This window comes from Echeneis naucrates, chromosome 3, assembly GCF_900963305.1.
Source record: "Echeneis naucrates chromosome 3, fEcheNa1.1, whole genome shotgun sequence".
Classification (NCBI taxonomy): domain Eukaryota; kingdom Metazoa; phylum Chordata; class Actinopteri; order Carangiformes; family Echeneidae; genus Echeneis; species Echeneis naucrates.
Genome location: NC_042513.1, coordinates 27,558,396 through 27,582,217, shown reverse-complemented (window position 1 = coordinate 27,582,217; position 23,822 = coordinate 27,558,396). Strand labels below are relative to the sequence as shown.

General features: G+C 43.2%; 4 protein-coding genes and 1 pseudogene across 10 annotated transcripts; 4 read left to right on the top strand and 1 right to left on the bottom strand.

Moving 5' to 3' along the window:
* Positions 1-2,013: 2,013 nt before the first annotated feature.
* LOC115041102 (stathmin-4-like) lies at positions 2,014-4,145 on the top strand (annotated as a pseudogene).
* Positions 4,146-5,633: 1,488 nt separating this feature from the next.
* On the bottom strand, positions 5,634-7,050 carry LOC115041438 (interleukin-17F-like). Its single transcript, XM_029498879.1, has 3 exons — positions 6,910-7,050; positions 5,998-6,212; positions 5,634-5,880 (listed from the first exon to the last, which is right to left on the bottom strand). The coding sequence occupies exons 1-3, from the start codon at positions 6,934-6,936 to the stop codon at positions 5,634-5,636; spliced, it is 489 nt and encodes a 162-aa protein (XP_029354739.1). The 5' UTR covers positions 6,937-7,050.
* Positions 7,051-11,175: 4,125 nt separating this feature from the next.
* LOC115041467 (interleukin-17A-like) lies at positions 11,176-12,532 on the top strand. Its single transcript, XM_029498925.1, has 3 exons — positions 11,176-11,216; positions 11,759-11,916; positions 12,234-12,532. Exons 1-3 carry the CDS (start codon positions 11,184-11,186, stop codon positions 12,457-12,459), a joined length of 417 nt encoding a protein of 138 aa, XP_029354785.1. The 5' UTR covers positions 11,176-11,183; the 3' UTR covers positions 12,460-12,532.
* A 945-nt stretch (positions 12,533-13,477) lies between these two features.
* Positions 13,478-15,341, top strand: LOC115041267 (membrane progestin receptor beta-like). The gene is made up of 5 exons (XM_029498612.1): positions 13,478-13,673; positions 13,800-13,878; positions 14,455-14,605; positions 14,682-14,882; positions 15,159-15,341. Exons 1-5 carry the CDS (start codon positions 13,478-13,480, stop codon positions 15,339-15,341), a joined length of 810 nt encoding a protein of 269 aa, XP_029354472.1.
* Positions 15,342-16,895: 1,554 nt separating this feature from the next.
* On the top strand, positions 16,896-23,822 carry LOC115041359 (uncharacterized). Of its 7 annotated transcripts, XR_003840603.1 has the most exons (9): positions 16,896-17,059; positions 18,607-18,645; positions 20,597-21,077; positions 21,363-21,423; positions 21,519-21,588; positions 21,841-21,903; positions 21,973-22,032; positions 22,732-23,146; positions 23,780-23,822. XR_003840603.1 is itself a non-coding variant. In XM_029498754.1 (8 exons), the coding sequence occupies exons 3-8, from the start codon at positions 20,959-20,961 to the stop codon at positions 22,992-22,994; spliced, it is 636 nt and encodes a 211-aa protein (XP_029354614.1). In that variant the 5' UTR covers positions 16,896-17,059; positions 18,607-18,645; positions 20,946-20,958; the 3' UTR covers positions 22,995-23,200. The 7 variants fall into 7 exon arrangements, 5 of the variants coding, with proteins under 5 accessions (XP_029354614.1, XP_029354610.1, XP_029354615.1 ...); XM_029498754.1 differs by lacking the exon at positions 23,780-23,822 and having other exon boundaries at positions 20,946-21,077; positions 22,732-23,200; XM_029498750.1 differs by lacking the exon at positions 23,780-23,822 and having other exon boundaries at positions 22,732-23,200.

The window sequence follows — 23,822 nt, the reverse complement described above, 5'->3', positions numbered from 1 at the left end:
TCACTCACCTTGCCACCTACACACACACACACACACACACACACACACACACCCAGAGCAGTAACTTTGAATCAGCTGTTTAGCATCCAGCTGAAAATGGTCCTCACAAAAATAGAAGAACAAGCACGCACACACACATTCTGCAGCTGCATTACATCATCTGGTTCAGTGTGTGTGTGGTGGGGGGGCACTGTGTTGTACTCTGATGCATGATGGGAGCTGTAGTCCTCTGCAGGTGGAGTCAGCTTGATATAAAAACTGAAAAGAACATCTCAGATTTTAAAATGAAGCGCTCTCTGCACCGCTGTGATGGTCTCCATGGTGATGGGGCCATGTCTCTGTTGGTGTCTGCTGTTACTGCGGGCTGATACTGTCGAGGTGTCGCCCTGATGTCATCAGGTGGGGACCAAACCTGCACCACAGTGCAGACATGAACTTTGACCTCTGTTTAGCTTCTTCTTTTTCTTACACCTTCTTCCTTCACAGCTGCTTCTTGACTGGACGTCACTACAGCAACAAGCAGAGGCAACCTTTACATAACCTGGTTTTCCCAGGATTCAATGCAACTTTCTACAAAGTCTGGTGTTAATGAGGATCAGATCAGTGCGCTTGAATGAAGCGCAGCAGAGTCACAGATGGAGGCAGTTATACACACACACACAGACACACACAGTGAACACTGGATGAGTGTTCCAGTCAGGATGAGTAACAGCTCATTGTCAGTCATTAAATTTAGCTCTGACATTTCCTCAGAAAAACACAGCCCCACACAACCAGATCAGACCAGATCGAGTCTGTGTGACACACACACAGGACTTTAATGTGTTTGTGTGCTTGTGTTCCAACGAGTCATTTGTTGAGCACAATGCAACACAAAGTGAAAACATACAACAGGATACGCACAAACGTGATTGCCCCCAGATGTTTGTGTCTAACAAAATCTTTTTCCAGATGTTGATGCTGCTCTCTGACCTCAGAGCTGTTTAACATGATGTCATTGGTCAAATGGTTTCGATTGGGGTGTTTGTGCACGTGTGCTTTTGTGTGTGTTTGTGTTGTTGGAATCATCATTGTGCAGAAGCATGATTGTGATTCTGATGAAGAGTTTTCTGTTTTCTGTCAGAGATCGGGAAGATTCCTCAGAAAAAAACCTGACCCCCTCCCCCCATCCCCCCCACCCCTCCCTCTACCTTCAGGACCAATCACAGCTCAGCATCCCTGCCAGCCAATCAGGTGGCTGCTGGGTGATGTCATGCAGCAGCCTGGTGTTTGGTGCTGATGCTGCTGAGCTGCAGATCTTCAGTCTGAGCAGAGAGAACGAAGAGACGGAGCATCACTGCAGGGTGAGTACACACACAGACACACACAGACACACACAGACACACAGACTCACACCTTTATATTCACCTATATTCATTATTTTTTTGCATCTTGTGTGATGTTTTGTTGTTTCTGTGCAGACTGTAGCTTCTCTTCATCACAAAGACCAAAGTGTCTCCACTGTGTCTTTCTTTTTCTGTCTTTTTCTCTTCTGCATCATTTCTTTCTTTTTCTTGTTCATCTTAAGTTTAGTGTTGTAGCAGAAGCTGCTGCGCTTACTGGCAACAATGACATCATCGCTTAGTTCCTGCACACACACACGCACATACCCCGAAGGATCAGTTAACATCTTCTTCTTTGTGTCTGGTGGCTTTTCTTTTGGTGGGGTGAAGCAGTTTTAAGGCAGGAAGAAGCTCCAGCTTTCACAGTCCAGATGTTTGTGTAGCTGCAGCTGGATGAGGCGTTCAAAGACCTGCAGAGTGCCATGTTTCTGTTTGCTGTTGAAACAGGAGAATAATGTGACCTTTCACCACAAAAACATTTTAGTCCAATGTTGAGAGGAAGTGTGTTATGTTGAGCAGCTGCAGAATAGAACGTCTCACCTGGTCACCACGACCAGGTGAGAAGCTCCGCCTCCTCTCGTTGTGTCTTCACTGATGTCTGTCTCTGTGCGTCTCCAGGAACAGACTCTACCTCACCACAGTGTCTTCAGAGGACAACAGCAGCAGCAGGATGACGCTGGCAGGTGGAGCAGATTATTGATTATTGATTTGTTGTTGTTGTTTGTCGGTTTCAATCTTAGTTTGAGGCTGATGTCTGTTTCCTGTCCAGCATACAGAGACAAGGTGAGACAGCTCCCCCTGGTGTCTGTCTTCTGCTCCTGCATCCTCCCCGAGCCTCGAGAGATGGTGAACGACAAGAAGGAAGGTCAGCAGCTTCTCATCCACTCTCCTCTGCTGTCCTCTGCCGTCCCTTTCTGTCCATTTCTGTCTTGTATTGTCCTTTACTGTCTTTAAGGACACACTTGTCCTCTTGCCTGAAGTATTTCTTTTCTTTTCTTCTTAAACATTTATCAGTTTATTTATTTATTGATGTATTTGTGACTGATTGAGTTATTCTGACTCTTTTTATTGCTGAATAGTTAAATATTTCACTATCACAGTGTCTCTCTGACTCATCTGTCAAACCTCCACAGACATACTCACAACCCACTGGTTTCCATAGCAACGCCTTAGCAACAAGACAAGTGTTTAAACTGGATTGACAATATAAATGTCTAATCAGTGTTGGATCAGAACGATAAAAATATCTGGTCAGGTTTTAAAATCCTTCATCTTTGCTCTGGTCTCTGCAGCTGGACCGTATCCCATCATGCATTAGAAAAACCTCAACAGGTACCAGCCTGTAACAGGACTGATGGTCTAAATAAAGGGCTCCACTAAACCAGGTCTCCACCTGGTCCTCATGGTCTCGTGTCTTTGTCCTTGTTGCAGCTGGTGTGGTGGACCTGAACCTGTGCAATATCCGGGACATGGAGGTGATCGAACTGAGCAAGCGGGCGAGTGGTCAGGCCTTCGAGGTCATCCTGAAGCCGCCCACCTTCGACGGCGGCCCCGAGCTCAGGGCCACCACACCCCCCCCGCCAAAAACCTTCGCTGGAAGAGATCCAGAAGAAACTGGATGCCGCTCAGGAGAGGAGGAAGGTGTGTGAGGGCATGCTGGGGGTCAAAGTCAAAGGTCAAGTGCTTAGAACGTGTCGCGTCTGTTGTTACTCCAAAAGAATCAAGCTTTTGTTTCCTAAAATATAAATAATGGATTTCTGTTATAGAGTTAAAATGTATGAAATCCCACTCTGTCGCTCTCTAGTGTCAGGAGGCGGAGCTACTGAAGCACCTGGCCGAGCGGAGGGAGCACGAGCGGGAAGTGGCCCAGAAAGCTCTGACCAAAGAGTGCCAGGAGCATCGTGCCGACGCCGACGAGGAGCAGAGACAGATGCACCTGAACGCCTCGCAGGAGGAGGTGAGAAGTTCCTGTTTCCTGTCAGACGATGACTCAGATTCTCCTTCAATGATTCCCTGGCCTGATTCATGTGTGCCTGTGTTTGTGTTTCAGGACAAGCTCAGTGTGGAGGTGAGGAAGAGGAGGAAGAAGAGGGGGGACTCTGTCGCATCCTATAAACATAGTGTGGTAGTGGACCATTGATTTCATGCCTGGGGGGTCACAGTCAGATTACAGCCTGGGGTTTGTTCTGGGGGAGTAAGAAGCTCCAAGACAGCCCCATGAATTTGATTTTATTTTAGGGACAGAAGGATGATGAAAACAGTCTTCACTCTCAATAGGTGACAAAAAGTGCTTCAGCAAAAGTCCGTTCATTTCTCAGTTGTTTCCTTCCAACGTACAAACATTTAAAGGTCCCAAACCAAACCAGACCTGGACCCTGCTGTCCACATAATGTGGCTCACCCTGGAGATAAAACACTCTGTGTGTCTTCTGCCTGCAGGTGTCTTGATGGCCTGATCACAACACAAGCTGAACTTTTTTTGGAAGCCATTTTGGAGGGTTGATGAGCCGGGTGTTGATGAGCCCGGCGCTCTCCGACTGGGAGACTCTAAAAAGAAGCATAGAAGAAGAGGACGAGGCCTGAGGACACGTCTGACTGTTCGGGCTCTTCTGAACAACCAGAACTCTTTAATGAGATAAGACTTGTGGAACTGAAAGGACACTGCAGACTCAGTCATCATTGATGGTTCATGGGGGGTTTGTTGCCATGCCAACGGTGCCAATGTGTTCATGTGTGTGATTGTGTGTCAAGGATTCAAGTGTAGGAGGTTGTGCCCAAACCACACGGACGCAAACCAACAGACACAGACCGAGGCCCAAACCCCCAATGAGGTCCAAGAGACCAGGACACGGAGACAGCTGAACTGGGTCAATCAGCTCCCTCTGCTGGATCATCGAGATCTTTACATGTGCAGGGACAGAAGGACAGTTTGATGAGAGACATACAGGAAATCAGCTGGTGGAACCAAAGATAGACGACAAGAGGCCAAAACAGACAAATCAGAATAAAAGTGGTAAAAATCTCACAGTCGGGTCTCAGTCAGAAGATCCACAAGACCAAAACTAGACTGAGTGAAAAAAGTCTGGATTAAAATATCCAGCAAAGTCCAAACTGAAACAAATTTTTTTTCAAAGCACAGGAGATCCTTTCAAATTAAAACACCAGTGAAACTCATCAGATAAAAACAGCTCTGGCTTTTATTTTTCTAATTTGACATTATCAATATTTGTCTCAAAATTTTTCTTATGAGGAAAATTTACCGCTCTTGGCATGCTAGCAGAAATACAAACACTTAAGTTATGTTTCTCTTCGCTTAAACTGGACAGGAAGTTGTTAGCTCTTTGTGGCTAACATTAGCTCCATCACAGATAACTGACCTGTGGACTCCACGCTGACATGAACGATGAATTCTATCAATGAACAGCTGATCGATTGTGTACAGTGTTTACAGCTGCAGTGTGTGTGTATGTGTATGTGTGTGTGTGTGTTTCCCTGACAATGTCACTGTAGAGGAGTCAGGGCTGAGGATGATGATGTACAGAAATCACATTATATTTTAAATTCAAGAATAAAACAACAGCACTTTACTCCTCTGTTCATTCTGTTTTATTCCATCAACACATTCAGCTCAGAGCTATAAATAAATCAGCATTAATATAAAACTACCAATAAATATCTCCTGACGATCAATATCATGATGTTTAAATAAAATGTAAGTTAAATTAATGTAAACCATAAATAAAACACAGTAAATGAAACATGAGAGCAGCATGTAGGTGACATAAATGTGCAGAGGCAGATGTTCACCTCCCAGCTCATAAATCTGACTTTAAATTTTCAGTGTGTAGTTATTTCAGCTCTTATTTTTTGTTAGCCTTTAAAGGCACAGGTCGTCGAGTAATGACAGAAATAAAAACACTATTACAATTACCAGATTTGATCTCCGTCTCCATTTCTATATAGATGACTGATTTATATTGGATATAAATTTTTTTAATCACGTTTCTTCATTTTAGATAAAAATAAAATCCCTTCCAGAAAGATGAATTGCAATCTGCTTTTAATCTTCTTCTGCTCTGATCTCTGCATTTAGGCTTTATGTCCACGCTGTAATTGTTATTGTTGTGCTAGATTAGTTTAAATGTATTCTAATTAAATCTAATAATAAAACAGAGCTTTAACTGAAATTCTAACTTTTGATACAGATTCCTAAAAAGAATTAGACAGCTGCTGCTCTGGTCTCTGCCCGTCCTCACTCGTCATATTGGATTATGGGTCGGACGCAGGTGCAGCCCACTGCGATGATGCGATACTCCAACTTGTAATGGTAGCTTTGCCCCGCCTCCTGAGGCCTGACCCGCCGCAGCACCAGCGTTTGGCGCATGATGGGCCTGGACTCCAGGTTCTGGTCCTCCTGGCCCTCCGAGTTCAGACAACCTTTCAGCAAACAGCGAGCCTCGGAGAGCAGGTGAGGATACAGGGACTCATCGTAGGACACGCTGAGGACGGACAGAGACAAGGGACACAAATAAGGACCAGATTAACTTCAATTAAAGGACCATTCCAAAGTTCTATCGGTCAGAATTCAGATCCCTAATGGAGACGGGTGTCCGTACTTGTAGGTCCACGGGGAGATGGATGAGTTCTCCAGAGGCCTCATGGGTTTGGCAGGAACCATCGAGCTGGCGTCCAGTTCCAGGGGGACCGTTTTGATTGCACGGTCAGACGTTTTGTGCGTGTTCGGTGAGTGTCTCAAGTGGGCACCTTCTTTCGGCATGGCCGCCCCCTCCGCCATCATCATCACCATCATCATGGCCACAACACAGAAACCCTGAGGAAGAATAAAATCAGTTTTCACTGAAATCAGCAAAAACACCAAGATTCATCGAGTAAATGTATCAGACGTGCTTCATGGAAATCACAAATAACAAATCTTGTTATTTTATTTGAATATAAAAATAGATACATAAACATTATTTTGCATATTATTATATTTTATATTATATACTATATATTATATATATATTATATTATATTATAAGATTCAACTTCTGAAAAGAACTCTTTTACAATTAGACTGCAATAAATAGCTTTAGAATTTAAATTAAAATATCTCAAAGATATAATAAACGTAATATTCAGAATTCAATTCCAGATAAAATGAACATCGAATTAAAAAGAATATGATTTAAACTATTTCATTGACAGTTTAAATGTGAAACAACAAAGTGGTGAATATGAAATTGATTTGAATTTGAATGATTTATAAACACCTAAATGAATACAGATTCAGATCATGTTTTCATTGAATGATTTTTATTGAGCTGAAGTTTTGTTGAATATTATTATTGTTCATTATATCCGTCACATGGATGTAAAATAGAATAAAACATAAAAATGTATTCAGAATATCTTTTAGTGATTCCTGAACTCTGAATTCAGATATTGATCAGTGATCACTTTTAAGCTTTCATGATTTTCTCACTTTTAAATTTCTGTTTGGATGAAACAAAGGAAGCTGCTCTCACCGTCACGCTGCAGGACGATGGAAACATGATGCTGGACTTCTTGCTGTTTTGGTTCTTCTTCAGATCTTCTCGTGCGTTGTTAACCCTCGGTGTTCGTAGGCTCCCCGGGCTCAGATGGAGGTTCAGGTTGATCGGAGTTAAACTGGCTCTTCTTCAGGCGGTGTTCTGATGGGTGCTGTTTAAAGCCATGATTTTTATCCTGCTGGCCATCAGAGTCAGCACTGTTGTCGGACTTCCTTTGATGATGTCATCATCTGTTCCCCACACAGACCAGCGGTGTGTTTAGGTGGATGACCCACTTTCACAGTCAATTCGAAGTTCTAATGAATCTGCAGTGAAAGGTTGAAAGTGATTTTCTAGGTCATGTTCTGCTCTGCAGCGTCAGGTCTTCGCCATAAACATCATCTTCGGTCTGATTTGTCTGAATAAGCAGAAACCAACATCAAAGAAGGAAAATCCTGAACATCCAACACCTGAACACATCACCTGAATGCCCCACGACAGGCCTCAAACTTCTCTGCTTTTAGATTTTATACTTATTATATTTTCAATCACATAACATGTGAGAACAGAATATAAGTTGATGATATGCATGTATATATCTATACACATCATGTGTATGATATAAAATGATTTATGATGTTTAGATATACTTTGACATATTTTTATAAGAACATTTATTTAATACATTCTGACAAACATATTAATGTAACATATTCTGACAAGAATATCAATTTATAATATATTTAAGAATAAAATAAACTCTATCCAGTGAATTTGATCTCATTTGATTTGATCTGATTTGATCTGATCTGATCTGATCTGATCGGATCTGATCGGATCTGATCCGATCATCTTTGGACCCTTGATGATCTTTGATGACATGATTAATCTGAGTCACATCTCTCCGTCCGTCACGTCCCATCAGACGCGTCATTGGTGCTTTTAATGTCGTCAGTGTGATGAAATGAGAGAAACTTTTGGACAGTTTGCCATCACAGTGTTTTGTTCTGGGGGCCTCTGATGGCCCCGGGTGGCCCCCCCGGGGCCTTTGAGCCTGTCTCTGTCGGGGCGGGTCGTGCTGCAGGATGCTGGCGCTCCTCTCTGACCTGGTTTTGGGTTGTTGTGACTCAGGTTTGTGTGAAGTGCAGCATCATCCATAACACATCTGTTGTGTGGTTTTTTTGTTCAGCCCACGCTGCCAGTTTGCCTCCGACCTGGTTTGATGCTAATCTGCGGCTTCCTGTGCTGCTTTCTTTGCTTTTCCATTGTCTGAAATGCTAACAGGCCTTTTATGGAGGAAAAGGGTGAATGTATGAAATCCATGTGATTCACAATAGAAGAAAAAAATGTCCAAGAATTACATTTATTCCACCAACAGAAAGTTCATGAGCTGCAGACAAACACACACTTTCAATTCTGATAAATCACTGAGTGATTAAACTGATTTCTCATTCAGCCTGTCGATGTTCAATCATCTCTATCATCAGAGGAAGAATATGCTTTTAATAATAATCGACCTCTGAGATTATGAGCTGAGTCATCTAGTTTCTCTTTGTTTCTTGTCCTTCAGGTGGCCTGGGGAAGATGTTTTAGAATAAAAGTTGTGCGTAAATAAAACAGCACAGGAATAATTGGCGTCTGAGGCCAGAGGTGCAAACACGAAGTTGTCTTTGTCTGAGGAGACAGAATCTTTTAATGTGAAGAAACTGAAAAGACATGGGTTAGGGTTAGGTTAATGAGAAAAGTCTTCTTTGTTGGTGCTGTTTGATCTGCATACTCGTTTTCTTCTGAGTTCTTTTGTCAGAACGCTTTTTTCTTGCGCCGCCGACAGTACAAACAGGAAGCTGTCCCTGCTGCAGCTGCAGACCTGGACCGTGGCAGCATCCCACGGGGCGTTTCCTGCTCAGGAAAAGTGCTGATGGTTGTGACGGTAACAGATGAGGCGTTATCAGCGTGACACCCATCTCGTTTCCTCTGTGTCAGTCAAAGCAGGTCAGACAGAAGATGCTGACGCTTTCATCAAATCTTCAGGTTTAGACCTGACTATATCACAGCCAAAACCACACCTAACGCCCCCTCTGTGATGTCACAGCTGGGGGCGGGGCCACAGCCCCATAACCAATGTATGGAAACAGGAAGCTGAAAGCTGCCAACGCACAGAGAGACAATTTATTTAGTAACATTCAGTCTTTCTGTTTTAAGTTTTTTTTTTTAATCTCTCCTCACATTCAGACTGATTCTGTCTGATCAGTTCAGACTCTCCACAGAAAAGTTCCTCTCATGTGTTTGGGTCGTTTCTGTCTTTATCTGATCAGCAGTTCTGCTCATTAATGATGAAAAATCTGCTCCAAATATCAGATTGTCTTTATTCTGTCGACACAATAAACTCAGAAATAAACAGGACTGATTCGGAGACGCTGATTGGCTGTGACATCACCCAGCGGAACCAATACTCTAGACGTCACTAACGACCAGATTAAAAAGAAGGATGTGGATCATCAGACCAGCAGAGTCCAGGTCCAGGTCTAAAGACAGATTGTTGTGTTTCCTGATGTCCTCAGTCCTCGGAGGTTTGTCTTTCTACAAACAGTTTCCGTCCCCCACCCACAACAGAGAGAACTCAAAATGGGGTCAGGGTGATTCAGGTTTTGGTCACAAACTGACATCCAGGAACACACTGTCGTCATGGCAACAGTATTTATTTATTTCGTCTTTATTCGAATCCAGAGACCAAGTCCAGGTCTCGGTTCAACCAGCAGTTCGTTGGCTCTCTGTTAAAGTAGACCAGGATCTTTCCCTGAACTGGACCTGAACCGTACAAAGAAAATAAAAACACACACAGTGTGCATGTAAAACATATATGTATCAACTATAGTATAATATCATAAATAACATATTTAATATTTGAGTCCCCCCACTCATCTATGTGGTTTCCCTGAAGTTTCCAGATTTCAGTGTTTTACCGTCAGGCCTCCAACACATTCTCAGGCGTCTCCTTCAGCTGTTCATTATTCACAATAAATGCAAATTAAAGTAAAATCAGAGAAACAAAAAAGAAATAAGAAATTCATTTTTCTGCCAGTTGACCACACCAGAGATCAAATTGGAGATCATCTCAACCTCCCACCATGTTCAAAGCAGAGAAGGATCTGGATCTGGCGTGGAGATTCTCAAACTGTGGTCCGGGGCCCTCTGGTGGGCCGTGTGGCTTATAACAAGTGAGCCAACAAATAATTTGGAAAAAATCATAAAAGATAAAAATTGTTTTAATTTTTTTTAAACGTTTCTCATCATCATGCGACCTTCCTGCTTTTGGTTCAAAGTGCAATTTAAATGTATTACTCATTTATTACTCAGAATGTTATTACTCATTCTCTGTATTTTAAAGTATAAGTTTAAATGTTAGACATAATGTAATATAATATAATATCATGTAAGAGTATTAAGACAAACCATAAAAATAGTTTTAAACTGGTTTTGACAGGGTGTCACAGTGATTCTGTCCTGGTTCAGTTCCCCTCCTGAGGCCTCCACAGACGTCCTGTTTGGGTTCATTGGTGACTCTAACCTGTCCGTAGGTCTGAGTGGTTGTTGGTCTGTCCAGGTGACTCCGCCCCTCACCCAGAGTGAGCTGGGATTGGCTCTAGAACCCCCGTGACCCGGAAACAGATCGAGAAGAAGATGGATGAATGAATGAATGAATGGGTGACATTAATATTGTTTGAAAAAATGCATTAAATCAAATATTTGATCTGATTTGATCTCTTTCGATTTCTTACTGTTTATCTCTCCAGAAGGTTGCTGTACAGCTACAGTGCCGTTATAAATGTGATAACAGTGAAGCTGTTTGTCCACAAAAATAAATGACATCTCATATTTTCATAAATGAAGTTTCAGTGTTTTAGTTTTTGTGACTTCACATTCTGCAATAAAATAAAGACAGGAAATGTTAGAACATTATAAAATGTTTTTAGATATCTTAATAGCTTTAATATAAATCTGAGTGCAGGATCACTTTAAAAAATGAAAAAGATTTGGCACAGCTCATCAGATGAAGATCTTTGATAAAGTTGCTGTTCTGATCTGAGTGGAAACAGAAGCTGATGTTATCAGAGGTGAAGCTGCTTCCTTCAGTCTGATGGTGTTCAGAGATAACAGGAATCTCCCTCGTCGTCTCTGCAGCTTCTTATCGCTGCCATCAGCCCGCCGACTTAAATACTGAACTCAGAGTCAGCTCGCACACTGAAGCTGGACCGGACCGAGCTGAAGACATGAAGCTGAGGCTCCACATTTGTTTCCTGCTGGTGAGCATCATCTCCATCCTCTAAGACCAGCCGATGATCCGACTTTATAGAGACAGAAGATGCTGATGAAGTCTCATCATCCATAAAATACCAAACTCTAATTAATGGAAGACAGAACATGAACTGATGTGTTTTTATCTGTTACCTGTCATCGTCACACAACAGCTGATTTTATTATTTACATTTTTTAACTAAACTTTAAAGGTCCATATTTTAGAGTAAAGTCGCTTCTTTAGTATCGTGGTGAGTATACCTGCTTGGTATGCAGGAGGCCGGGGTTCAATTCCCCAACGGGGAACCCCACGATGTACAGACTAATGGTCCTCTTGTGTCGGTCCCAAGCCTGGATAAACGGGACGGTTTGGTCAGGAAGGGCATCCGGTGTAAAACTGGGAAAAAAAAAAACTAAAACAATATCAAAGGTCCAGATTTTATGATTCTGAAATTCTAGTGTCTCTATAAATTGTTCAGTTTTTCACCCGACTTTACTGCATCAGCGGGAAAATCCCTTTTTAAGTTAAACTCACCTGTTCTGTCCTCAGGTATGTTGCAGTGCATTGTGGGTAGAGGCCTCCTCCAGGGATAACGGTCCTCATCCTCCTGGGTGTGACTCCATGTTGGCGTTCTCCTTGAACGAGTCCTCCTTATCAGAAGGAAGTGGGAACATCCACCTCAGATCTCTGTCTCCATGGAGCTGGAGGTGTGACATCACACAATGACATCACACATCAATAACATTAAGACAAAAAGCAAGTAGTAGAAAACTACTGAATTCATAAAAAAAAAAATTCTTTTTCAAAATCCATAAATCAGAGTTATTACATATAAACTATTTAGATTTTGTCTCATTTCACTTTGAAACTTTGGTTTGTGTTTCTAATTTATTTATCCACATGTTGAATTTTGTTGTTCACAATGAAAGTGAGACTTACTTTTATTGAATACAGAATTTAAAAGTAATTCGTAGAATTTAATTCAGTGTTATGTTGTTGTTGTTGTTGTTTGTTGTTATTTCAGGTCTAACACGGTGAAGAACCGGATCCCATCCACCATCTGGGAGGCCGAATGCAGCAGCTCCTGTTTCAGTCCTGGTCCCAGATCCACGGACTCAAAGGACCTGGACTCTGTCCCGATCTACCAGAACATCCTGGTCCTGATCCGGCAGGGGGCCGGACGCTGCTTCACTGCGACCTACCGCTCCGTGGCCGTTGGCTGCACCTGCGTCAGGACCAGGACCAACTGAGTCCACATCGGTCCAGCACGGAGGACTCATCGAAAGAAAAGTGGAATTTAATATTTAACATTTTGTGATTGAATTGTGTCAGTTTGTCAACATTTGTTTGTGTAAATAAAAACACACAAAATGAACTTGAACCTGGTCCTGTATTCATTATAGTCCAGATGAGACCAGGAAACTGCTTTAAAGGCAGCTGTGGGGACTGTTTGTGCGTGTGTGTGTGTGTCTGTGTGTGTGTCTGTGTGTTGAGTCTTGTGACATCTGAAATCCCAAACAGAGAAAAACACATTCAGACCAAAACCAGCTGAAATGAACAGGAAACAAAAGATTAGGTGTGTGTGTGTGAGTGTGTGTGTGTTTGGTTCATGAGTTGTTGTTGACCTGCTCATTCCTGCTGCTTGTCAACCAGTCACATGAATTTTCACATACACAGACACACACATACCAGCCTCCGAACAGAAACAGGCTCTAGTTTTGATGTGAGTTTAAATTTTTGCTAAATTTTACTTTTTAGGTTTGTTTGTTTGTTTGTTGGTTAGTTGGTTGGTTTTTTTGTTTGTTGGTTGGTTTGTTTGTTTGTTTGTTTGTTTGTTTTTTTATTTGGTTGTTTGTTGGTTAGTTTGTTTATTTGTTTATTTGGTTGTTTGTTGGTTAGTTTGTTTATTTGTTTATTTGGTTGTTTGTTGGTTAGTTGGTTGGTTTTTTGTTTGTTTGTTGGTTGGTTGGTTTGTTTGTTTGTTTGTTTTTTTATTTGGTTGTTTGTTGGTTAGTTTGTTTATTTGTTTATTTGGTTGTTTGTTGGTTAATTGGTTGGTTTTTTTGTTTGTTTGTTGGTTGGTTTGTTTGTTTGTTTGGTTATTTGGTTGTGAATATTGAGGATAAACTTTTTCATAAATCTTAATCTTCATCCCATAAACTACAGTACCCATTATCCTTAGCTTCTTAACAACAAGCCCCTCCCCCTCCATGGTCAACTTCCTGTCTTTCTTCTTTGTGCAGACTGAAGTCAGGATCCTTTCCCATCATGCTTCAGGTGTTGTTCGCCCCTCCTTCACTCCCTCTGGTGTCGTGGCTCCTACCCCTGTTCCGGGAGCAGTTCGTCCTGTCGTGGCGCTGTCCCGTCCCCGGTCTCTTCCATGTCCAGAATCAGAACCTGGATTTGTGGAGCCCCCTGCTGTGTGCTGTCTTTGTGGTGTTGAGGTTTCTGACCTTCATCGTCCGTCAGGGAGGGGTACGAGTCCGGTCCAGTGCAGGTCGGTTGGCCTCGTGGGTTTATCTGAGTGTCTGACTCTTTGACCTCTGACCTCCTCAGGGGATTCTGGGCTTTCGGCTGCAGGGTCCTGAAGGTCAGGGCTTCTCTGTGGACGCGTCCTCGCTGCCTCTGGCCCTTTACGTCTTCTCTGCCGTCGCATCCCGGAGCTGCAGGTACGAGCTCCAAAGACTCTTCGAGTCAAGAGCTGCTTCAGGGTGCACAGAAAATCAGAAACCTTCAGGAAGTCAGTCCACCGGCTGTAGTCAGATGTCAGATGGCATTGAAGTCTATGGGAAAATGTCCCTCCTCCTCCTCAGTAAATGTGTTCCTGATGAGTTTAGATTAGATTAGATTAGATTTCCTTTATTGTCCCACAATGGGGAAATTCACATTGTTACAGCAGCAACATTTTAAACTTTTTTAACATTTTAAACAACAAACAAGAAGCAAACAACAGAGACACACAATAGCAGGTAGTACTACGTTACAATGTCCATTTTTAAATGATGCTCCATTTAAAGGGAAGCAGAGGAGGAGGGAGGGGAGGGGTTAGGGGTGGGGCTAAAGTGTGACTGACAGGCTGGACCATCCAATCAGGAGAGCAGGTCAGATCCACCTTTTCTCTAGAAGAGCTAAAACCGGCTGAAAAGCTGCAGGGTTGATGATCCTCTCAGTCCGTTAGCATCCGTTAGCGTAATGTGATCTATTGATTATTGATTAGCAGGTCAAACAGATTCTCAATGTTGCAGCGCTGCAGCTCACCTGTTGCGGGCAGAGCAGGCGCATTACTGGCTCTTCTTCCTGGACTGTGTGGGCGTGGCCATCTACCAGTACGGCTGTGCTCTGGCTCTGTTCCTGTACAGCTCAGACCCCACCTGGACACAAAGCATGCTGGGAAAGGTGTGTGGATCCGTCTAAAACGTCACTAACCGACACGATAGGCTCAGATGAACCAACGATGCGGCTTTCTTTGCAGATCTTCCTGCCAGCTGCCACCGTCCTCACCTGGTTCTCCTGCATCACCTGCTACTGCTCAAAGCTTCATGTCCGCCAACCATACCTGCTGATCAGGAAGTTGTGCCTGGTCTGGATGGGCGGGGCCATCAGCCCTGTTGTCCATCGTCTCGCCACCTTCAGCTGGATGAACAACGCCACTCTGCTGCTGCATGTCCTGCAGGTGATTGTTTGGTAGTCAGAGGCTGATTTAGATGTTTCCTTCAGGAGCTGGTGGAGATCAAACCTTCTCCACACATTCAGATCAGCTGTGGACAGAAGATGCTGAAGCTCTGACTGACTTGTCCTGTTGACCTTTAATTGACCTCTTCCTTTTCACCACCAGGTGGTGCTGTTTCTGCTGTCATTCTTCTTCTTCTCTTGCCCCGATTGCTTCTCCCCCGGCCGCAGCCATCAGCTCTTCCACATCCTGTTGACTTTCTGCATGCTCGTCCAGCAGGAGGCACTGTTCCAGGACTTCGTGTGGCGGCGGCCTGTGCTGGCCCGGCAGTTTGGGGAAGAGTGGCTCCTTCTGGCCTGCGCCTCCTTCCTCTGCCTGACCTTCTGCTGCGCCGTGATGGCGCTGGCCATGAGGAGGAGAGCTCAGGCTGAGCTGATGAAGGGCGATGAAGGACAAAGATAGAAGAAGAAGAAGAAGGTGTGGCCTCACTTGCACACCCGAGGAATTTACTTTGAGTCCATGTGACGTTTCTGAGCAAACATGAGTTATGAACATGTGTGTGTTTGTCACTCATCTGGATTGTCTGGTTCCTGGGTTCAGATTTTGTGTATCTAAAGCGTCACGCTGCAGTCGAACAGAAAGTTTTTACACAGTTTTAAATCTCATTCTGCTTTCTGTCTGTTCAGCTTCAACATTTTGTTTATGTCATTAAGTGAAGTTTGTATTTTTATTAACAGATCAAATAAGAACTCGTCAACGTTTATTTCTACTTTGAGTTTTTGGAATCTTTAGCTGAGTGTTGACCTGTCTGGGCCACCGTAGTAGGAGGACCATGCTATTCTGCTGCTACAAGATCTGATTAGAAAAATCAAAAGTGGCCTTGTTTAATGACATATTTAATCATCTCTGTAACACGATTCATAATTATCGTGATACATCAGGCGACAATGACCGCAGTGACGTAGTTACCATAGTAACCACAACTCCACAGTTATTCTGCAGTAAAAATCAGCTGTCACTCAGAGAGAGGGCGGGGTTTATTAGTTATTTTGTAGATTTGTCATCATCAAATGAATAAATCACCCCGTTTGTGTGGCAGCGGCACACAGATCAACTGTCACAGTCTCTGTGGCTTCGTTATCTCTCCTCACTCCACCAGTCAAGCAGTAAGTGTCCGTTGAGTGTTTGGGTGGAGCTGCAGATAGAGTTCCTCCTTCAGTCCATCGGAGCTCCAGCTGCCTGAGCCTCAGAGAGCAAGCTCACCGCGTCGTTTCTTTGGCTGAAAAATGAAACACACAACGTTGGAGAAGCATGATGACAAATGTGTATTTGCCAGTCAGTGAGGGTAGAGTCTGCATGTCCACTTCACATAAACACAATTCATGAGAAACATGAGATGTGAAACATGTGAACATGTGAAAATATGCTACTTCCCCCACATCTGGTGATCGCAGCATGGTTACAACAACACAGCTCCCTGTCACGATGTCCTGCAGGCTCGTCTCTGATTGGACCGTCTCGTCGGACAGAAGCTAACAGTGTGGCTAGGCTAAAAGGGCAGACCTGTAAAGAGGGCGGAGCCTAATTTCCCGCCTTACAGTTAAGCTTTGTATCAACATTAAATTCAAACCTGCGGACCAACAGGCTCACAGGTAGCTGTTAACTACAACTCCCATGATGCATTTCAACAACTAATGTTTGATTGACAGCTTTGAATTTACCGAGAGAAAACATGAAAGGTAAAATTAAAATAAAACCAAAAAATCACTTCCTGCAAGTGAAATAAGAGTTTTCTTATTCAGTCTGTCAGTGTGTGTGTGTCTATCTGTGTCTGTTTGTGTGTGTGTGTGTGTCTGTTTGTCTGTCTGTGTGTGTGTGTGTGTGTGTGTGTGTCTGTTTGTCTGTTTGTCTGTCTGTGTGTGTGTGTGTGTGTGTGTCTTTAAGCAGCTCAAACAGCTGAGCTGTTGAGTGTTTGTTCAGTCAATGAATAAACCTGCAACAGGAACAACTCCCTCAGTCACTGCCTGGACCTGAACCTGGACTTGGACCTGGACTTGGACCTGGACTCAGCTCAGCTCACAGGTTCAAACCGGTGACTTTAGAACCAGAAGCAGAAGAATCATCCAGCTGTCAGTGAATGTGAACGTGATATTAATATCCTCTGCAGACGTCATCTGCCAGTGAGTTTCTCGCTTCTCTTTTCAGAAAATGTGTACACACATAATAAATATGTCTCCGTAAATATAAAAGACTTCAGTCCAAAATTTATTTTGAACTTTATTAAAATGTGAATTTCAGAAACACAAAAACAGATCGAGAGTCATAAATATTAACATGCCTGAGGGAATATTATCAGAAAATGAATAATTCCTGCTGCAGATTATAAACACAGATCTTTGGAGTTTCAGATAATCATTGAAATCTGGTTTCATGTCCTGCCATGTCTGTGATGTCACAGTTGATGTTGCTGCTCTTCATTTGTAACCATCTTTTCTAACATTTATCTGATTTGACTTTGGTCACAGATTACTGATATCATTTATGAACTAACACTGTTGATGTATGAATATTGTTGCTAAAGCTAACCAGCTGTATATCAGTTCTGCCTTTGAGAACTGAAACATTAAAGTGACAGAAATATCAGGAATTAATAATCAGAATTTACCGTTAGGTAAATGGCGTGAACAGAGTTTTTACTCTGACCCGTCCTCCTTCTCTGAGTGTTTTTATTATTTCAGAATTTATCATTTACGACGGCTCTTAACCCAGTTTTGCCATGTTGCACTCACATTTTGTTGATCGATTGACACTCCTGGCTGTCTTTTGTTGTGTCATTGTGTTGCACTGCCTGGTGTGTACTGTGAGCTGAGGGATCCAGAGAATTTCCCTGAGGGGATGAATGAAGCATCCATCCATACATTTTAGGCTTAATGAGTAGTTTCATGATTGAAAAAAGTTTTACTGTCGATTGATGCATCAACATGCAGCCCTGACGCCATTTTACATGTTATATTTCAAAAGTCACAACTTTATGAACAAAGTTTTGGTTGACAGATAATTCATGCAGACAAAAACTCTTGTGTTTGTGAGTCTGAGAATTGAAAAGTCATGCTGCACAGGCTGAGCAGAAATGTGACAGCTCATTTTCTTATCACAGCATAAATGCTGTAAACCTGGTTCAGGTCTGAACCAACAACTAAACCTGCAGGTCCTCCACAGACCAGCAGAGTCCAGCAGGGAGTCCGCCCCTTAGAGGGCCAACCTGTTTCCAGTCTGGAACCAGAACTGTTCTGGTCTCTGGTCCTCCTTCATGATGACTGAGGGGAGGATTCAGAGAATCAGCTGTTTCCTGTTTTAGTACTACAGTCATGGAGCACTGGGGGCGTGGCCTCTTTGACTGACAGGTGTGTGAGCGATTGACGGTAACTGTTGTGAAGTCTCAGCTCGGCCTCTTTGGTGGTTGTTGGGTTAGCTGGGAGTTAGGGGGCGGAGTCAGGCTCTGACAGGAGCGCAGCGTGAGCGTCACAGATGCGGCATCCATCTTTGTTTACAGACTCCTCCTTAAAAACAAACAGTGTCACCTGGTTCGTCTGAAGTGAAGTGGCGTCTCCAGCCTTCATGGAGAAAAGCGTTGGACTGTTCCTTTAAAAAATCTTTATTGATCGTCATGTTCATTCCATTCAGTATTAGGACAGCTCGTTCTGATGAGGTTGTGTTTGTCTTCCAGGCATCAGGATGGTGATGGTGACGCTTTACTAAACAACAGGTAAACAACAGAGGAGTATTCCAGAAAAACCCCGAGATGAGGCAAACTCTGAGTTATCGGTTCCAGAAAGAGGCAGTCACCATGGTAACAGACTCACCTGATGAGTTTCTACCTGTCTCCTCCACACAAAGACAGCTGTTGGATATGGATTGTCCATTCATTCCCAATCAGTAACATTCTCCGGCCACACATCACTGACCTCACGCACTGTGGACGTGCGCTCACGTCACAGCTAATTTTATTCCGTTTTTTTGCAAACAGTAGTTTTCTTTACAACATCAGGGATGCAGAGCACTTTGGAAAGACAACAGTGTGTAGAGCTGTGAGAAAAGGAACTCCTGCACTGAAACGGCTGTTCTGGGACTCAAACCTGTAAGAAACATCAAAGAGGAAGTGAAATTATATTCTATTATTTTAAATGATTTACATTCTGCTGCTCTCCCTGTGGCAGCAGACAGCGTTTCTTCTTCATCTTCTTCCTCCTGTGATGTTTCAGAATATTTCGAACAGCCATCTGAGGCCAGATCTGAGTCTGGAATACTTACAGCTGCCGGGTGTTCAATAGTTTCAGTCGGAGGCTGAATGAGGCAGATGACACCATCCACAACTGTTGGGGGGTTTAAATTAATATTTACTTTGTTTAATAGCTTAAGTCAATTTAAAAAAATAAAATTAAAATCAAAGTGAGGTACAGTCATAGCCCAGCAAAATAAGCCTTAGCTTTTTGAATGATGTTTTGATATTTCATTTTTAATTGCTTCCAAGTACACTTCTGTCCTGACTGCACCTAAATGAAAATCTGATTTTATTCCCATTTATATTTATACCTGCAAGCTACGCTCTCTTACAGTAAATGTAAAATCAATGGAAGCGTACATCCAAACTTATGTGTCCTGCTGTTTCTCCTTTGCTGCTGCAGCAGTGTTACATTTACAGTGAAACATGTTCATCCTCTCCATCGGCCTGAATTCAGACCTCCACCTCCATCACGGTGAAATAAGTGGATCTTTTTTTCATGGTTGTCATGGTGACTTGTGGTATCGGGGCTCCATTGATGATGCCTTTTATAGAGGTTGTGCAACTCAAAGTGAACCAACTCAGATCAGCTGTTCTGGAACCAGATACTCAGAGTTTCCCATCTCAAAGTTTGTTGAACCTCCTACCTGGAATACACTCCAGATAAACAACGGGTAAACAACGGGTAAACAACGGGTAAACAACAGTAAACAACGGGCAAACAACAGGTAAACAACAGTAAACAACGGGCAAACAACAGGTAAACAACAGTAAACAACGGGTAAACAACGGGTAAACAACAGTAAACAACGGGTAAACAACAGTAAACAACGGGCAAACAACAGGTAAACAACAGTAAACAACGGGTAAACAACAGTAAACAACGGGTAAACAACAGCCTTGTCTGGTCCGGTTAGATCAGTTCTGCTCCATCTTGACTTGTTTACATTTTTCTTGCTGTTGTATAGTTTTTAAAAGTAAATAGTCTCTTGTTTACTCAGTGATGTTTGTGGGATCGTAGTTTCTGTCTGAGTTGACGCTGCAGGACATGATCTTTTGATTTTGGATGATGATCAGCTGCAGCAGATACACGAGGAAGAGTTGAAAAGATTTGACCTTTGACCTCCTGCTGCATTTAGTCGAGTTAAAGATCAGATAAAGGAAGCTCGTCATGTTATCGTGTCAACCAATAAAATGCAAGTTAAGTTTATAAATAAAGTCTGTGAATTGCTGTGAAATGTCCTCCAGGTGATGAAATATACAGACATACAGTACAGGCCACTTTCCTATTCATCTGAAAGAGAATTTTAGCCTGTACTGTATAATTATGGGAAAATGTCCCTCCTCCTCCCTGATGAGTTTATGGTCTGAAACACAGCTGAAATACAACATGATGTTCATTTTTCCAATGACATCTTTTTTCTACTTATTCCAGAAACCAGGATCTCACCAGCAGCTCACCGACTGACTTGTGTTGTCAGGGTGGTTGTTACCTGATCAGATATTTTCGTCTGAGGTTGTTAAAGGATGAAAGGTCATTTCATTTGCATATGAAGACTTTTCCTTTTGAATTTAGTTAAATGAAACTTTGAATGACTTTATTTCCTCATGCCTCACATGAAATTGCAGGGTTACATTTTGACTCCACAGACACAAATACATTACCTGAGGCAGACCTCAAGTGCGTCCGAGCAGGAAGTCGGTCCTGCCTTCGGTAAACCTGAACATTCCTGTTACAGTCCGTCAGATGTAGGTCACACAACTCACTCACCTGTTTTCCTCAGTTCCTCAGTGATCATGGCTGCAGTTGGAGTTGAAGTCAGCGGGTCCTGGATCCTGTCAGGAGGCATCGGGTTCTTCATCGTCCTCCTCCTCCTCTCCATCTTCCTCACAGCTCTCTGCAGCGACTGCAGAGGGTGAGCTGGTGATCAATGTCTCTGAAATCAGCTTTATGCTGTGTTCACTGTCTGAACTCACACAGGAACCAGAAGCTCTCCAGCCTGTCTTCAAATGCTAGTTTACTGAGGAAGGGTTTACTAAATTGAAGAAACATTTGCAAACATCAGTGATGTAAAGACCCTCTGTATGACTTACTAGTTGCAGCTGAGGCTCATGGGAACTGCAGTATTTTGTATTTTACTCTTGAAATGTGAATCAGAAGATCATCAGACAGTTTCATGTTCAGATGTTTTGTTTTGTAGCCATTCGTTTGAGCTGCGAGATTCTGACGCAGACAGAAACCCCTCAGCTCTCATCAGAGTGGTGAGTGACCTTTGACCTCCGAGGTGGAGAGACTCCATTTAGCCCGTCGATTAAACTGGAACAGAGTGAATTATTAATGTTGTCTTCACTGACAGGTGAAACTTGAGGAAAGTGGAGCCGCGAGAGATAATCCAATGATCAGAGAGATCCAGAACGATGAGAAAGGTGAGTGTTCAAACAGAACAGAAAGAAAGAAAGAAAGAAACATGAACGTAAAAACCGAACATCAACTAACCATCCAAAAGAACTGAATCTTTTTAAAAGCAGTAATTCGTTTTATAGGTTACCTGAGTAGCTTAGAAGAGTTTAAGTTAGTTTAGAAAATACTGAACCTGAATCAAAGAAACAGGAAGCTGAACCAACTTCAACTTCAAAATAAACATGATGAGTGAATCGCCACTGTGTGTGTTTTCTCAGATGTTCAGACAGATAGCAGTGCAGCTGTGGTGGAGTCAGGAGGAGACTCTGCTGCTGAAGCTGGTGAGTCACGGGTGAAATTAGAAGACACCTTATTACTAGATTTCCCATAATGCATCACTGTGTGTTCAGTGGAGAAGTCAGTCGAAGTCCTGCTGTGGAGAAGCCACCTGAGGGAGTCCCAGAAACAAGGTGATGGTGGTGATGAAGATGGTGATGATGATGAAGATGATGATGATGAGGATGGTGGTGGTGATGAAGAAGATGATGATGATGAGGATGGTGGTGGTGATGAAGATGGTGACGGTGGTGGTGGTGATGAAGATTATGATGATGATGGTGATGATGATGATGAGGATGGTGGTGGTGATGAAGATGGTGATGATGAAGCTGGTGTTGGTGGGGTTGTGATGAAGATGGTGATGATGATGAGGATGGTGGTGGTGATGAAGATTATGATGATGATGAGGATGGTGGTGGTGATGAAGATTATGAGGATGGTGGTGGTGATGAAGATGGTGATGGTGGTGGTGATGAAGATTATGATGATGATGGTGATGATGATGATGAGGATGGTGGTGGTGATGAAGATGGTGATGATGAAGCTGGTGTTGGTGGTGGTGGTGATGAAGATTATGAGGATGGTGGTGGTGATGAAGCTGGTGTTGGTGGTGGTGGTGATGAAGATTATGATGATGATGGTGATGATGATGATGAGGATGGTGGTGGTGATGAAGATGGTGATGATGAAGCTGGTGTTGGTGGTGGTGGTGATGAAGATTATGATGATGATGGTGATGATGATGATGAGGATGGTGGTGGTGATGAAGATGGTGATGGTGGTGGTGATGATGATGGTGAAGATGAATGTTAACCTCTCTCTGCGTGCAGGTGTGAATGGCTCCGCCCCTCGAGAGCACATATACCACACCATTGGGCTCACATCCCCATCGACCAATGAGGGACAGGAGGACAGAGGCGGAGTTAGCAGCGCTCAAGTTTCATGCGACAAAAGCAGAAATTTGGTTTATGCTCAGGTGAGCAGGAAGGGAAAACAGGCCACGCCCCCTGTCCGTACACCCGAGGCGGTCCAGGTGGATGAGGAGGAGTCTTCACCTCCACTTCCTGACAGGAAGTCAGATCTGGAACAATGAGGGAGGAAGGGCAAAGGACAGGACAGAACGGGCAACGGCAGCTAAAGGACAAAAAAACGAATGACTTCAGTTTCCACACTGGACTCAGTCAGAGCTACAGTCTGACATCTGGAGGTCTGTGATTGGTGGAAGATCTGTGTCACATGACTCAGGTGAATCTTCAATTGAGAGTTTTTAACGTCACACTCGTGTCTTTTCTTCAAAATAAAAACAAACTGAACCACAAAGAGGTCGGTGTTAATATACACACACATGCACACAACATCTGACGGTTTCAGGTTATGTAGCATTGGCCGCAGTCCAGGTCCAGGTTTAGAGAGGATCCAGGTCCAGGTTCACAGTCCAGGTCCAGGTTTACTGACGGTCCAGGTCCAGGTTTAGAGAGGATCCAGGTCCAGGTTTACAGTCCAGGTCCAGGTTTACTGGCGGTCCAGGTCCAGGTTTACTGACGGTCCAGGTCCAGGTCCAGGTTTAGAGAGGATCCAGGTCCAGGTTTAGAGTCCAGGTCCAGGTTTAGAGAGGATCCAGGTCCAGGTTGTTGGAATATCTGATTTTATGCTTCTTACATGCTTTTATACTTTTTGATGATTATATTATGTACTTATGATGAAGTAAAGAGTGATACACAAATAAAGAAAGTAACAACTGCACAATGTAATGAGGATAGAATATACAGACATGACTGAAAAACATCTTTTATAAAATATCCATATACGGTTTCTGATGCACTGGCATTGTGGGGGTTCTAGTTTGTGTCTGTTCTTCCTTTCTTTACACAAAAACAGGGACTATCAGCGGCCGCCAGGAGCTGATCATGAGAGTGGAGCC

Coding starts and splice junctions, on each gene's coding strand:
- LOC115041438 (XM_029498879.1), bottom strand. CDS start 6,936: ATGTTTCCATCGTCCTGCAGCGTGACG. Junction 6,213..6,909: donor CATCGTCCTGCAGCGTGACG/GTGAGAGCAGCT, acceptor ATTCTTCCTCAG/GGTTTCTGTGTTGTGGCCAT. Junction 5,881..5,997: donor ATCTCCCCGTGGACCTACAA/GTACGGACACCC, acceptor GTCCGTCCTCAG/CGTGTCCTACGATGAGTCCC.
- LOC115041467 (XM_029498925.1), top strand. CDS start 11,184: ATGAAGCTGAGGCTCCACATTTGTTTCCTGCTG. Junction 11,217..11,758: donor TCCACATTTGTTTCCTGCTG/GTGAGCATCATC, acceptor TTCTGTCCTCAG/GTATGTTGCAGTGCATTGTG. Junction 11,917..12,233: donor CTGTCTCCATGGAGCTGGAG/GTGTGACATCAC, acceptor TTGTTATTTCAG/GTCTAACACGGTGAAGAACC.
- LOC115041267 (XM_029498612.1), top strand. CDS start 13,478: ATGCTTCAGGTGTTGTTCGCCCCTCCTTCACTCCCTCTGGTGTCGTGG. Junction 13,879..14,454: donor GTCGCATCCCGGAGCTGCAG/GTACGAGCTCCA, acceptor TCAATGTTGCAG/CGCTGCAGCTCACCTGTTGC. Junction 14,606..14,681: donor CACAAAGCATGCTGGGAAAG/GTGTGTGGATCC, acceptor CTTTCTTTGCAG/ATCTTCCTGCCAGCTGCCAC.
- LOC115041359 (XM_029498750.1), top strand. CDS start 20,770: ATGCCTCACATGAAATTGCAGGGTTACATTTTGACTCCACAGACACAA. Junction 21,078..21,362: donor CTCTGCAGCGACTGCAGAGG/GTGAGCTGGTGA, acceptor TTTGTTTTGTAG/CCATTCGTTTGAGCTGCGAG. Junction 21,424..21,518: donor CCTCAGCTCTCATCAGAGTG/GTGAGTGACCTT, acceptor CTTCACTGACAG/GTGAAACTTGAGGAAAGTGG.